A 14,293-nucleotide genomic window follows, 5' to 3' on the forward strand; every position below is an offset into this window, starting at 1 on the left:
GTATAATAAGATTTTGAGAGCTGGTTTATTTTTAATGTTAGCAGAAATCAAAGACATTAAATTAATAATTGCATGAAGTGTGTGTGTGTGTTAACCTAAAACCTGTAAACCTGCTCACAACATTCGTTCAATAACCTAAGTACATACTGTAAGTGTGAAATAAGGTGCTTTTACTTGAGAACATATTTAGCTGTGGGTGATAACAGGCCACATGAAGCGACGCTGCTGTCAGCTCAGCTGTTCTAACTCTGCAACGCATTCTCGATGGTTCTCATGATATCTTATGAAAAGTTATTCTTCATTTATCATATGTTTTCCTATTAATGTCCAGCGTCAATTTCTTGGTTAGATTTAGGCAACACAACTACTTGGTTAGGTTTAGGAAAAGATCATGGTTAGGGTTAAAATAACACTGGAAGTGACGTAACTTAAGTACGGAAGTTACGTGACAAATAAATCAATGCTGACTTATGGTTTCACACTATGTGTGAACACCGGTCTCCTGGGCGAAAGGCATTTTTGCGCGTCCCCACAATGTGACTGTAAACAGATATATGTCCCCACAATGTGAGTAATACACGCCCACACACACACACATACACACAGTTGTGTTTTCATGACTTTTTAGGACATTACATTGACTTACATTAATTTCGAAGGTGAGGCCCCACAATGTGAATGTGTAAACAGGTTTATGCATCATCATCTCATCTCTTTCTGTGTTATACTAATTCAGTCTTGTGAAACTAATTTGTTTTAATAACTTATTTGTGTTGTATTGCATGTTTCTCCATTTAGTTTCAGCACAGTTTGACATTACATACTCAACCCCAATCTGTACTTTTTTTAATAACATAAATGTAAGGCTTCATAATGAAAGATCCGTATTACATTCATCAACACATCATAACTAGAAATAAAGGTCTGCTTTCTTTCAGTGTAAGCCCCTGTCTAAAAAGCCAGTCAGGGAATGATAGCTGGTTCAAATCTTTTTGAATGTTGGTGATGGGGACGCTCTTTAGGTGCATTTGGACTATTGATTGTCCCTTTGAAACTAATGCACTTTATTTGGATAGTCCACCTTCCACTAGTTTATAGAAAATTTGTAACATTGCAACAGGTGAGATTGAGATGTTTAACAGATTATCTATAAAGTATATGTGACAATTCATGAAAATACCTACATATTCTCAGAATAAGTTAGTTGAATTTACTCTGGACAATCTGTTAAACATCTACAGACATAGCGAAACAGCTGAATTGTTGAAAATCAACTAATACGCTGTTAATATGTTACTAATACTGTAGATGGACTATCCAAATAAAGTGTTACCCAGTCAGTATAACATGCATAATCATTTAAGCCAATAACTATTGAAATATTAATCTTCTTTGTGAGTTGTGTCCGCATGTTACCTCACAGCAGGTCAAGGCTGTGCAGAGTTTCTTGCCACCCAATCACTAAATGAGTCAACAATCAGTTACGCAGTTAGTTCAGATGTACAAATGTGGGGACTGGAAAAAAACAGCCCTTTGGTCAATTTGCTGCGGTGCTCGAAGAATCTTTACTGGCTTCAAATCTGCGAAGATGAGAGCACATTTTATCTTAGTGGGTCTGCTCTATCTCTGTGGGGTCTCCATTAGTCAAGGTAAGACTTAACGTACAGCACCTCCATCCTTAAACACAAGTCATGGGGGCATACATGTTATATGTTGTTTTACATGCTGCTTACGCATAACCACCGCACAAGTGTCTATTTATCTAAACGTGTGAATGTACATGTTTTCTTCCATTTCTTTAGAGTGTCGTACGAAGCTTCGGGAGAACATGAATTACGTGGGATCATACATAACATCCCTCTACTCTCCTGACGTTGAGCATTGTCAGCAGTTGTGCACCCAGCACCCCTCCTGCCTCTTCTTCACCTTTGACCAGAGTGGCAGAAATAAGTGCGTTATGAAAAACACACACTGAAATAAAGAGTAATTTTGGAAGAAGCAAAGTATTTAATTTAAAATGCTTTTCAGAAAATATAGCTCAAAATGTAAAGCTCGAGTGTAAAAACAAAACCCTGCCCACTGTTGTAATTAGATGTATTGTTTAGGTCTTACTTGTATGTTTTTGCTGCAAATGTGATGACCAGAATTCGAAGCACAAGCCAGAAAATGTTTCAAATATGGATGTATTGCACATTTTTCTTTTCCAGAATAACCAGGACTTTTTGAAAATAAGGATTTATTTGATGTGAATAGTTGCAGTCAAGATTCATAACAGAATATAGTATAATTTTGGTCGTCCTAGAAAGAGTTTTTGCACAATTTTATTAAAATTGTGAAGGTGTCAGATATGAGAGCTCATTACACAGCAGTAACATGACAGTGTAATCTCTGTGGTTTTTATAAATAACATTACTTAAACAAATTAAGTAAAACAACAAAGATTTACTCAAAGTAACTTTGAGTAACTCTCCGCCCAACAACACAGGGCTTTCATCCAGGAGACCGCTGTTCGTGTCCCGTGTATTACGTTTCACTTTCTCATTGCAATCAACTGTTCGTTCGTGTCCCCTGTTCACAACGTCTAGTCACATTTTCACTGTACAAACGTAGTAATTTTCAGCCCAACCATGTTGTGTTTTCCTAAATCTAACTAAGTGATTGTGTTGCCTAAACCTAAGCAAGTGTTTTTGTTTAATTGACAACATTAAGCATGTGTTTACTGCGACCAAAAAGTGACGCCAAATGATTGATTGATTAATTTTGGTCATAAGGACCAGGGCTATTGCAAGCAGAGCTCGTGGGAAGGCGTAAAAATAGCATGACATTTTAAAGACATTCCGTGTGTTATGATAAAGCATTTTAGGCTTTTCGAGTCACGTGTCATTTAATGCCATAGCGTTACCATGAAACGGTCGCGGTAATGTTTAGGCAACAAAACCACTTAGTTAGGTTTAGGAAAAACATAATGATTGGACTTAAAATAAGTACGTAAACTAAGTAAAATACGCACAGAAACAACGTAACATCAGTACGGAAAATTCGTCACAAACGTCATTAAGGTAACTTTAAATTAAAATTGACTTTTACTGTCCTCCAGTCTGAAGCCTTCACCTACTTGCCTTGTTGATTATGTTGACTGCTGACCTCAGTACACCTGCCTCTCTCTTCAGGCACTTCTACTGCTACCTCAAGTCCTCTCCCTCTGGACAACCCGATGTTCGGGCTCGACGGCAGGGTGTCACCTCTGGCTTTTCTCTCAAACCCTGCACCCCAGACCCACGTAGGCTCACAACCGTTTCAAACCAGCAGTGTTGAGGAGTAACTAGTTAAATGTAACGGAGTTACGTAATAAATGTAATTGTAATCAGTTACAGTTACTGAGTAGCTGTACATCCATTTTAAAGTTCAGTATCTATGCAGTGGTTGGTGGTGACAGTGTCCTTAATTGTGTCTGTCTCCCAGAGCCTTGCCTGTCTCAGGTGTACCAGAATGTGGACTTCTCAGGTGCAGACTACAAGACCTTGTTCACAGCAGACTATGAGGAGTGTCAGAGAGCCTGCACACATGACCCTACCTGTCACTTCTTTACCTTTAACAATGGAAACTTTACATCAGGAGAATATAGGTGAAAGGGGAGACTGTTACTTTGGTTTTAAACTATATTTTCTTTTTTCTTTCAATGTCAGTGCTGCGTTGAAAATGAAAATTGGTATGGTTGAGATAAACCTCCATAGGAACATTTGCTCTAGAATAGTAATGTTAGACAGACCCTTACGTGCTCTACAGAAATGTAGTCTATTTACCTTAAATTATAGGCTATAGGTTAACTCCAAGCCACAATACTATCCCAGCTCAGATTAGGCGACTGTACACACCAGTTTTAAAGTCTATGATTAACATGGTTGAGTGATGACCGAAAAAACAATATTATTTCATCTTCTGTTTGTAGATATAAGTGCCAACTGAAATTCAGCTGGACAGTGCCAAGGATTGCTCGGCTTGAGGCGAAGGCTGGTTTAGTGTCCGGATTCTCCCACAAAATACAAATAAGTCAACAGTATGACACAGGTACACTAACACTCAAACTTGTTGGTCGCAGAAGCGTCTTGCTGGCTGTTGTTCATGGTTTCTCACTATTTTATCTGTGTATTGACAGCATGTCCGACCACATTATTTCTGAATACTGATATCCCAGGAAATGAAATGGACAATCTGCCTGCTGCCTCTCTTGAACACTGTCACACCTTGTGCACTGCTCATCCACAATGTACCTGCTTCTCTTATACCAGGTAGTGTGTGTTTAAAATATGTCTGAGGAAAATGTTGATATTTCCGACAGGCCTCATCTTCACGCCTTTGCATTTACTGCATTATGTTACCCACTTGACGCCGACAGTAACGTTAATATTGCCTTTACTTAGCAGTGGTGCTCTCATGACTTAACCACTTGAACATCAAGCATGTTGAGTACACGACTTCCCATGTTGTAAACACGAGCTCACGAGTTTCATTTGAAGGCACCATATGCTTCTTTCCTATTCGCCTCTGAACACCACACAGGTGTTTTCAGTTAACCCGGCTGATTAAACCTCTGTTCAGGACTGTGTGGGTGTGTATTGAGTGACATCTTCCTCAGTCTCCTGTTTGCTTCGTTGAACCTGTTAGGGCGGGACAATTTACAGCTTTATTCTTATTGGTAGATGAAAATTTGTGACCTAATAAATTCCCATCAACGCTCTGGCCCACATTCAACCTGAGCAGAGATCTAATCACCCAGAATAACTGAAAACACATGTGTGGGTGTACAGAGGCTTTAAACATTTGCACATAATATTTAACCCAATATTTTTGTCGTTATGTTGCAGTGATAACTTCATGTGTTACCTGAAGAACAATTCAAATGAAATGGTGGTACAAGCTAAAGAAAGCTTCACATCTGGGATACAGGCACGTTCCTGTCAGCTAGACAACAGTACGTATCAAGTCTAAAGCATATTACTGATATTTGACACAGTTTCAGTGCACACAGACCATTAGAGTGTTTTGGGTATTTAAAAAGGCTAACCCTGCTCTAATATTTTGTGTGTGGCTTTGTTTGGGCCACATGAAACTATTTATTTTTAGCATTTACAGTCTTATAAACAGTAAAAGTTTTTTTTTTTTTAGTCAAGATGGTTAGGGCAGTTGTGCCATCTACTTTTTTGGTCCTGCCTCATCTTATCTGCAATTACCAAAAGCAAATTTTTATTGAATGACAACATTGGTTAACATTTGATGCTTCTTTCAACCTGCATTTACTGATTTCTTTTTGGTCACTTGGGGGTAGCACAAGAAATTGCAAACACAACACTGACATATTATCACCTTAACCTGTTATGGCAAATGTATTAGCAAACTGTTGCCTATTTACGGACAGACGTGCAATTAATTAGTACGTCAATATACGTTTTTGAACTGTTGTTTTTGTCATGAATGCTTTCACACAGAATGCTAATATTACCCAGCGAAAAAGCAACTTAATAGTTTATTTGTAACAAGGTTGATTTGCTGAGCTTTTGCATAGCAATAAATTAACTTTCCTACTTTTAGCTCCATTTTTGGTCTCCACCAACTCTTGATGGAAATATCTGGCTCTTTAGCTGTTAAATACTCCACTATGTTCACCAGCTAGTCAGTAACTTTGTCTACTGTTTGGTAATAGGCAGGTTTACTGGGTTTACCAGAGCTTTTACATGGCTGAAAATGAGGTTGATATGAGCAGTGAGACTGAACCACAACAGTTCATTTGTGGGCTGTAAAACCAAAACAATGAGCTGAAACGCACTAAATCCAGAGTCTGGTGCTAATTCTCTGTAGGTTTGTCAATACCCATTAGTCACTGTTTCCATCGTTATTTTGAAAATATTTCTTAGTGCAGCTTTAAACCTTGTGTTATTTGGTTTTGGTGTGATTTGGTTCTTCTTCTTCTTCTTTGGTTTGTTTACTGTTGTGTTCTGTAGTTTAGCGAGCAGCAGCAGTCTAACCCTGTTCCTCTTTGCTAACAGACTGGGTTAAGAAGCATCATGCAGGAGTAGATTTCTGGGGTTCTAACTTTCGCAATTTGTGGGCGGATGATGCAGAGGCGTGCCAGAGGTCTTGTACTGAGGATCCCAACTGCCAGTTCTTCACCTATGTCGATGAGAGTTTCCCTTTGCCTCCACACAGGTATGCCTGTGTCTTAATATGCATGCATGCAAACATGCACACACAAACTCAAGTATTGTCAAACAGAGGTGAAGCTGCGTAAGGTGACATTGCACATCGCTAATCAACCCTGTCTTCTACAAAATTACGTTCCCATACAACTAAATTGCTTTCTCAATGACATTTTACGTTTTGAGGGCAACTTATTTTGTCGTGGATTGTGGTCCCAGTTTTAAGGCACGGTCACACGCCTGCCGAGGCGATATTCGCCTGAAAGTTCATGCAAATTTAAAGGTGCGAATTTGCTTAGCCACTGGAAGCAAATGTTTTTTTGCCCCTTCACTTGCATAGAGTGGCAGTGAACGGGAGGTGAATGTTAAATTTGCGCATGTGTGACCGTGCCTTTAAACAGTCTTTTGTAAGTCTTAAACACGTGGTTAAATTGAAACAAAACAAAACAAAACAAAAAAATGCAACAAACTAATTAGTTAGGTTTAGGCAACAAACCCACTGGGTTAGGTTTAGTAAAAAACATCATGGTTTGGCTGAAAATAAAAATGAAAATGAAAATGAAATAAAAATAAGTGAACATTGACTTTTAGTTTCACATGGGACACAAACAGCGGTCTCCTGGGGGAAAGTCCTGTGTTTGTTTGACCCATTCACCACCCCTTCCACCTGTAGTGGACTATCTCGCTTGTTATACTCATTATTATACCATGTAACTTTCATAATGGAAGTGAACGGGAGGCAAGTGTTAATTTCATGCATGTATGACCATGCCTTTACAAACGTAGTGGTGATAATGTCAAAGACAAACGCAATCTGTGACAAAATATGTTCTCCTCCAAATGTAATTCAGAATACAGTTTAGTTGTATGGGAACGCCATTTTTAGGACAAAGCGCTAATACAGTACCAGAGATGAGAGATACAACTCTGTATCATGTTCTTGATAAAAATGTCACAGTAAATAAATACCCAGAAATTGTGTAACAGTACATTCAATTAGTGCTCAGATGCTATTGTAACCAGACTTCTAATTTTAATCAATTTGATGGCAGGTGTATTTCTACATAAATCATGTCACATAATCATTGATGCTGTTGTTGATTTTGTCTTCTAGACACATATGTTATCTCAAGCGCGTCATCGCCATGCCTGCTCCTCCTAAAGTTACCAAGCTGGCCGATGTTGTGTCTGGATTCTCCCTGAAGAACTGTGTGAACAGCGTTCTACAGACACTCTCTGAGACAGAAACTGAACTCCCATAATCCAATAAAAGATTCATCACTATACTGCATGAAAGAGTTTATTAGGAGAAATCTCTCTCACTTCCTGATTTAATTTGACACTTTTATTTCCCCTCTCACTTCTGCCTCCTCCCTGCATCTTTTCCTTCCTTTTCAGTTTGAACCACGACGTCGGTCTGTTCCTTACACCCTCGCCTCGCCGTACACACTCACACAAACACGCGAATATGCACTTCCCTCCTTCTTTCTCCATCGTTCCCTCCCCTCCTTCCTCTCCTCCCCCTGCAGCCTCCCCTCCCCCGTGGGAAACCCAGTGCAGTGTGACTGTGGTTGTCCTTCCTGGAAGCTGTGGTGGTGACTCTGGCTCCTCCACTCAGAGGCTAGAATAGTGCCAGCCACCCTGTGTGTGTGTGTGTGTGTCTATGTTTGTGTGTCGTCCGTATGTGTGTGTGCACGCACGCACCCTCCACAAACATTCCACCACCGTACCGTCCGTCCGACCGCCGGCCGGCCTCGCACGAGAGCCACGCCGCCATCGCGGTTCAGTCCTGACGCCAGCCCTGAAAACTCACATTACACACACACACACACACAAGACATGTGTGCACACAACACCACATAAACAAAACACTCGGCGAGGCACAAACACACACACACACACACACACACACACACACACGGGGCAGAGAGCACATGAGCCTGGCTTAAGCACACACTAGCACACTCACGCAAATAAACAATATGCACTTTGCGGAACACACACATTTTTGGACCACAGACCACAGACATTGCATCCTGAAGTAGATCAAAGCGTTCTCCAGCAGTAAACACACACAAGGCTCTTCTCTGCTCTCTCATCCCCGCGGAGCCGTTTTGGTGAAGCACGGCACAATTATGCTGATCTTCTTGAGAAACAACTCGTTGCGACTGTCATTCATCATCGCTCGGGGGCTTTCTTGTGCACCCTGTACCGCGCTGGCCGACTCTCTGTGATTCACACTATTTCCCTTCCTTTTCCTTTTAAACCTTCGCAATCCCTCTCATCTCTCCTTAACCCTGTCTCCTGCCTCCCTCCCACCCTGTTATTGAACGTCTACGCCAAATCAGTCACCCGACCGCAGCCCTTCAGATCTTTCTCTTTGTTTTCCCCTCTCTCGGTCTCTCCATCCTCCCTCTCGCCCTCTCCTTTACCGTCTGTCCATTGTTGAGGAGACAGTGGCGCAGACAAACGGGGAGAGAAGATATCCGCTGGTGTACCGCAAGATTGGAGAGAAAGAATGGCAGAGAGACAGCGGAGGAGAGGAAGATACATAGACTGATATGAGGGGAAAGTTAATTACAGGGGACTGCCAGTTAGAGGGCAACGTGATGGGTCTGTCTGCCTCGCCGCGGCATCCCAAAAACATCACCAGCTCCCACCATGTTTATCCTCTGCAGCCACAAGACCACAGCTCCCATCAGCCATCACTGGAGACAGCTTAGATGCAGAGGGGGGTTACGGCTGGAGAACATGCAAGCAGTGTTTGCAGACATGGCTAATGTGGATAAGTGGGTAACATGTAGCTTTCAACCATTCCTTTTCCATTTGTATTGATAGCTTGCAAGTACATGTTGCTTATACAGTCAGAAATAAACACACAGAGGAAAACATGAACAAAGGTAAAGGCACTTAGTCTTTATAGAGATTTTTTGTCAAACATTCTTCAGACTTGGAAAATGTAATCAAATGTATAAATGTTTCGGAAACAAAAACAAACATCACAGTTAAAAAGATCAGTAAAAACTCAACGTCACTCTGTTGAGCGTTATATATGGCTCTGTTGGTGTATGTGTGTATTTGTCAAGCAAGATCATGAACAGGAATTTATTCAAATCTTTCACATTCCTTCATTATTCCATTATATATATATTTGTGATTATCTGACACCCACAGTCTGATATGGCTTTTTAGAGTCCCTCAAAAGCAGAGACAATCATTGAAGGTTCAATACGTCTTTCTCCAACGGTTTCATATTTGCTACATGGGAGCTCCATGTCTACTGGACAGAGTTCATTTTTGAAAACCGGAGTTGACCCCTCAGAAAGCTCCGATCTCAGTCCCCCATCCCTGGGCCGACTTGGCTGCTCCGCTCAAGCCCCTGCGCTGGGCTGTGGGAGAGCCCAGAGGTGCGAAGGGCCTGAAAGAGACTTGTAGCGGGACGGAAGATGATGAAATAGAAGAGGAGGAGGAGGTAGAAGGAGAGGAGGAGGAAGGGGTGAGAAGGGGGAGAGGCGAGGCCCTGGTGGCACTGTGAGGCGACGACTGGGTCGGTCTGGAGGGGGCTAGCACTGTGGACGCTGCAAGAGACGGCAACCTGTGGATGGTGGCCAGAGCTGTAGGCGTGAGGAGTGGCGGTACCCCCTGCTGGCAGCCGGCCAGGGGGCCGAGGCGGAGGGAGGCGTGCGACGGGTAGCTCCCCAGCAGGGCCAGATCTCTTCGCCCGCTGGGGAAAGGAGGCGTGGAGGAGGCCGGTGTGGCGGCGGAGATCTGAGTGAAGGACGCCCACGGCCAAGGAGGGAAGGGCATGGCGGAGGCCGGGGGCGACTGCAGGAGAAGGGGGTCTAGCTCGCTTGCACAATGGGAGAGGTGGGACACCAGGCGGGCTCCTATAGGGTCCGGGGAGTCCCCGTCAAGGGAGCTGAGGTACCGCACCACCTCACCAACACACTCCCTAAAGCCCAAGGTCCTGTAGTCGACTGCCAGCGCCCTCGCATCAAAGTAACCTGAAAGAGAAAAAGAGAGCTTAGTCATACAATGAATAATGGTAATGGAATGCAGTTGCAGTTAATGCAGTTTTTGATGGGTTTTAGATATTTTCCAGCACTATCCAAAGGCTTTTTGTGACGAAAATTGTTTTACAAGCAACAAACTCTGAAGTCTCACCTTTTCCTCCCATGGCATGCAGGAGTTTGAGGTGGTCCACAGTCATCTGCAGGATCTCTGCTTTCTCCAGCTTGGATGAACCCTGCAGGGCAAATGAGCAACATTTTACTCAGTTGCATCAGATTTTATGATATCACTTCTGTTGTTGAAGCAGTTTTTAAATGATGGTGGATTTATGAGTGGTCACCTGTTTTTCAAAAGCACTGGGCACCAGCCTCCTGAGCTCTGACAGGCTGTGGTTGATCCGGTCTCTGCGCCTCTTCTCTATGATCTACGCAACAAAGAAGAGCAGAGGGACAGTCAGGGCCAAGCGAAACGACAGGACTAAAAATATTAACATCCAAAGGCTATAATCCACTCACCCCTCTTCTCTTCTTTCGAGCCAGAATCTGTGAGGCGCTGCCAGGAGACATGGACCCGGTGACTGGGCTGTGCCACGGAGATAGAGAGAGAGAGAGAGAGAGAGAAAGTATTGGCACAGAGAGTAACATGTTCACTTTGATTCTCCTGCATATTGTTATTATTACCGTCCTTAATATGACCCAGAGGAAGGATAGCACATCAGCTCCCTTCAATCTAATTTGTTTTTTGGGCACAGAACAGCGTAGGAGTGCCCGGGAGAGGAGGGAAGACGAGATTGTTTTTGGTTTAATGCGTTTCTGGACATTAGTCTCAGTGAAATGACATGCTGTTCTCCTTTCCATCTGAGCGAAAGCACTTTTAGAAAGATGATTATATAGCCTCGGGGCGACGCTTTCGCTCGCATGGGGCTCCAGCGTGCAGCATGGGATCCGAGCTCCTCCGAGTACAGTCACTCAATGTGGATTGTGTTTGTTTGTGAACTCTCATCTTACGGGCCTGAAAGAGCCTGACAGCTTGGAGTTCCCTTCAAACTGCCCCACCAAAGACTCTCTGCATTTCTATTAGATTTGAACATGAAGGCTGCCAATTTAGCTGTGTGTTTTTGTTTAGGTTCATGTTTGATGGGGCCGGCTTGAAAAAGGCGGCGCTGTCTTCTGTTTGCATGTCACATGGCAATTTGATTTATCCAAAATGTCTTTAGTGTTACTGGCTGGCTTGGTGCTTGTGATGTAACCAGTATTGAATGTGTTTTTATATTCTGTAGATGCACTGCTACGAATACACTCTGATGAATGTCCGCTTTAATCCACATTTCCGTAACTTCAGATGAGGAATTTGACTAATTTAACTTAAAAGCAAAATGGCATAATGACTTGTAAAGAGTGTGTGCAGTGTTAGGAGTCATTTTACCGCTTATCAGACATTTTCCACAACAACTGAAACAAATTATACATAATAGACTGCAGTTAAACAGCCTGACATTGCAGGTCACATTAGCTGTCAAAGGTTCAAATGATTTATTTTCTTCTATCAAATAAAATTATTTTTGCATCTCCATCTTATTCCTTATAAAACTCCATATATTTAACTAAATGCATATGAATAATGAACAAAATATGATAAATTGTCTGAAATTGTGACTCTCAAAATTTCCTTTATACGAGTATGACATACAATACAACAAAGTTGAGAAGATTAATTAACTTTTAGCCTTTAAAAACATCAGTATATTTAACTGTGAATTAAATCAAAAATATATTGATGTGTAAAAAAATGTGTGTCTCAAATATTCCTACAAAATAACTACAAAAAACTCCTGTCTATGTGATGTGGGGTTGTCTCTCTGCTGCTACTTTCGAGTTAATTTTACAGTTTTATGTGTAATTCGACAGTTCCTGAATTAAAAGGATTAAAAATTTAATATTGTTACATCACAATAATTTGCAATTAGAAATTTTAACAAAAATATATTTGATGAATAAATTGTGAATGAAGACTTTCAAAAATGAATTTGATCTGAGGTTATTTTCCATATTAAATACACTTATTTTTCAATATCAGAAAATTGTGCTCATGACTTCAACCCGTCTCCAGGCTTCAGACATGACAGGCCTTACATCATTTTTAACCTATACTTGTAATGCATGTCATGCGTGCGATGACGACTACCAACCTCTGCATTTACTCACATGTTAAAGGAGCAAACAAGACAATGCAATGAGTTTATATTTCGGTGAATACGGGAGATTTGCTGCCAGAGGTGTGAAGTTAAACTTTAAACTGACATCTCAGCTTTGTTGGAAGATGTGTCAAAATTCTTATTTGTCAAAAAACTTTAAAGCTGAATGCAGAAAACTTTTAAGAACGGAATCACATTTTTTTTTTTTTTTTAAATCATCGCTTTATGAACCACGTCAGCTTCTGAGACTTAAAAACTTTTCCTGTAGTGTTTCAACTCAGCATCTAAGTGTGAAAATGCTTGTAAAACCCCACAGTTCACTGCCAAGTATGTTTAGAGCTAATTAGTCTTTAGCTACTAATTTCAACTGTGTACCATGTAATTTCCCTTTAAAGTGTGACTGGAGGGCATGAGGTGACAACCTCAGGTGTGGTTGGCGGATGCTCACCAAAAACCGTCTTCTTGTCCCACGTCAATAAACTCGTCTGTGTCCGAGTCTGGCGAGCTGTAGTCGTGAGGTCTCTTCATGTCTGAGCCTCTTCCTCACTGGACTGATGGATGGATGGATAGACGACGGACTGATGGATTTGAGGGATCTTGTCTCTCTGCTGAGGCAACACGCTGAAGTTTGTCTCCCCTGTGGATGAAGCACTCACCCTGTGTGCCCCTCACTCTCTGTTTCTCTTGTTACTTATAAAAGCCTTGTTGTCCTTAGTTACTTCTTGTCACTTGAGTTTGTTTCTTCATGTGTCTTCTGAGTCAGCGGTGCCACTTGCTCGACCCCCAAGGGCCCATGACAACTAAGAAAATTCACAAGCGGCTTTAGTCTTTTACTTTATCACTGGCATCCAATCTCTCTCTCTCTCTCTCTCTCTCTCTCTCTCTGTTATTTCTCTCCTGGCTCCCTCTCTCTGTCACAGCCACCCAATGACAAAATAGGACTTTGGCAGTTGGGGCAGGGTTGCCAGTTCTGGCTCCCCCGCCTCTTCTCCCTGTCCCTCCTCCCTCCCTTTAATCTGGCCTTCCTCTGCTTGTCAACCCCCCCAACCCCCTCGGCCCCATCTTTCCACCCTTTGCTCGGTCATCCTCAGTCAATTAGCCTCCAATCTCATCCTGCTCTCCTTCCTTCCCTCTTTCTAACCTCCTTTCTTTCTATTTCTGCTCCTTTTAATTACACCGCTTTTGTAGAACAATGGTGGTGGGAGGGAGGGAAGAAGAGAGGTGAGGAGTGTGGGAATGATGGACTGTGAAAACACTCCATCATCCACAGGGCGAGTGTGTGACAATGCATAAAGCTCGGCTCTCACACAATCGCACAGGTGACTCGGAGAATGGACTTATTGAACCGCGTTTTGGGAGTGAGTGTGAGAGACAAACAGCAGAGAGAAAACACTACCGCAGGGATACAAAGATGACCCTCTGCAGCTGTCAGTGATCAGCAAAGAACCACAATAAAAATAAGAAAAGCACGCATATTTTTTCCCTCTATCCTCTATAAACAACCACATTGCTTTAATACTGCGTACTAAGGTGTAAAACCATTTATACCAGTCATTCCCAACCTACCATGGCCATGTTCCATATCTCTTCTTATGAATAGATGTTTTAGCCCTTTAATTACATAAAAGTGATTATATGTAGTCTCCATGACGCCACCCATTTGTTTGTGGACTCCAGTTTTAAAGCCTCTAGTTTGGCATTTTAGCTGTCGCCATCTTGTTTTTTTGGAACCAGAAGTGACACGAGAGGGTGGAGCTAAGTACAACCGAACACTGAAAAAGACAATGTTAGGCGACTAAAATGTTACAATTAACTTTCACAAACTGAAAACACATTGTGAAAGGGTTAAATTTGTAAGAGGAAAACGCGGACAACTCCAGGACCGGACAACACC

The 14,293-nt window shown here is 42.0% G+C and overlaps 2 protein-coding genes across 2 annotated transcripts; one reads left to right on the forward strand and one right to left on the reverse strand.

Annotated features, from left to right (window-relative positions):
- Positions 1-1,488: 1,488 nt before the first annotated feature.
- LOC141754526 (coagulation factor XI-like) lies at positions 1,489-7,478 on the forward strand. The gene is made up of 9 exons (XM_074613648.1): positions 1,489-1,649; positions 1,803-1,950; positions 3,171-3,280; positions 3,463-3,625; positions 3,950-4,068; positions 4,157-4,289; positions 4,866-4,972; positions 6,045-6,204; positions 7,309-7,478. The coding sequence occupies exons 1-9, from the start codon at positions 1,499-1,501 to the stop codon at positions 7,454-7,456; spliced, it is 1,239 nt and encodes a 412-aa protein (XP_074469749.1). The 5' UTR covers positions 1,489-1,498; the 3' UTR covers positions 7,457-7,478.
- A 1,611-nt stretch (positions 7,479-9,089) lies between these two features.
- heyl (hes related family bHLH transcription factor with YRPW motif like) lies at positions 9,090-13,395 on the reverse strand. The gene is made up of 5 exons (XM_074613650.1): positions 12,848-13,395; positions 10,721-10,787; positions 10,546-10,629; positions 10,359-10,440; positions 9,090-10,198 (listed from the first exon to the last, which is right to left on the reverse strand). The coding sequence occupies exons 1-5, from the start codon at positions 12,925-12,927 to the stop codon at positions 9,513-9,515; spliced, it is 999 nt and encodes a 332-aa protein (XP_074469751.1). The 5' UTR covers positions 12,928-13,395; the 3' UTR covers positions 9,090-9,512.
- Between the last annotated feature and the right edge of the window lie 898 nt (positions 13,396-14,293).

The sequence above is a fragment of the Sebastes fasciatus genome, chromosome 17 (genome assembly GCF_043250625.1).
Source record: "Sebastes fasciatus isolate fSebFas1 chromosome 17, fSebFas1.pri, whole genome shotgun sequence".
Taxonomy (NCBI): domain Eukaryota; kingdom Metazoa; phylum Chordata; class Actinopteri; order Perciformes; family Sebastidae; genus Sebastes; species Sebastes fasciatus.

Coding starts and splice junctions, on each gene's coding strand:
- heyl (XM_074613650.1), bottom strand. CDS start 12,927: ATGAAGAGACCTCACGACTACAGCTCGCCAGACTCGGACACAGACGAG. Junction 10,441..10,545: donor CCAGTGCTTTTGAAAAACAG/GTGACCACTCAT, acceptor TTTGCCCTGCAG/GGTTCATCCAAGCTGGAGAA. Junction 10,199..10,358: donor GCATGCCATGGGAGGAAAAG/GTGAGACTTCAG, acceptor TTTCTCTTTCAG/GTTACTTTGATGCGAGGGCG.
- LOC141754526 (XM_074613648.1), top strand. CDS start 1,499: ATGTACAAATGTGGGGACTGGAAAAAAACAGCCCTTTGGTCAATTTGC. Junction 1,650..1,802: donor TGGGGTCTCCATTAGTCAAG/GTAAGACTTAAC, acceptor CCATTTCTTTAG/AGTGTCGTACGAAGCTTCGG. Junction 4,973..6,044: donor TTCCTGTCAGCTAGACAACA/GTACGTATCAAG, acceptor CTTTGCTAACAG/ACTGGGTTAAGAAGCATCAT.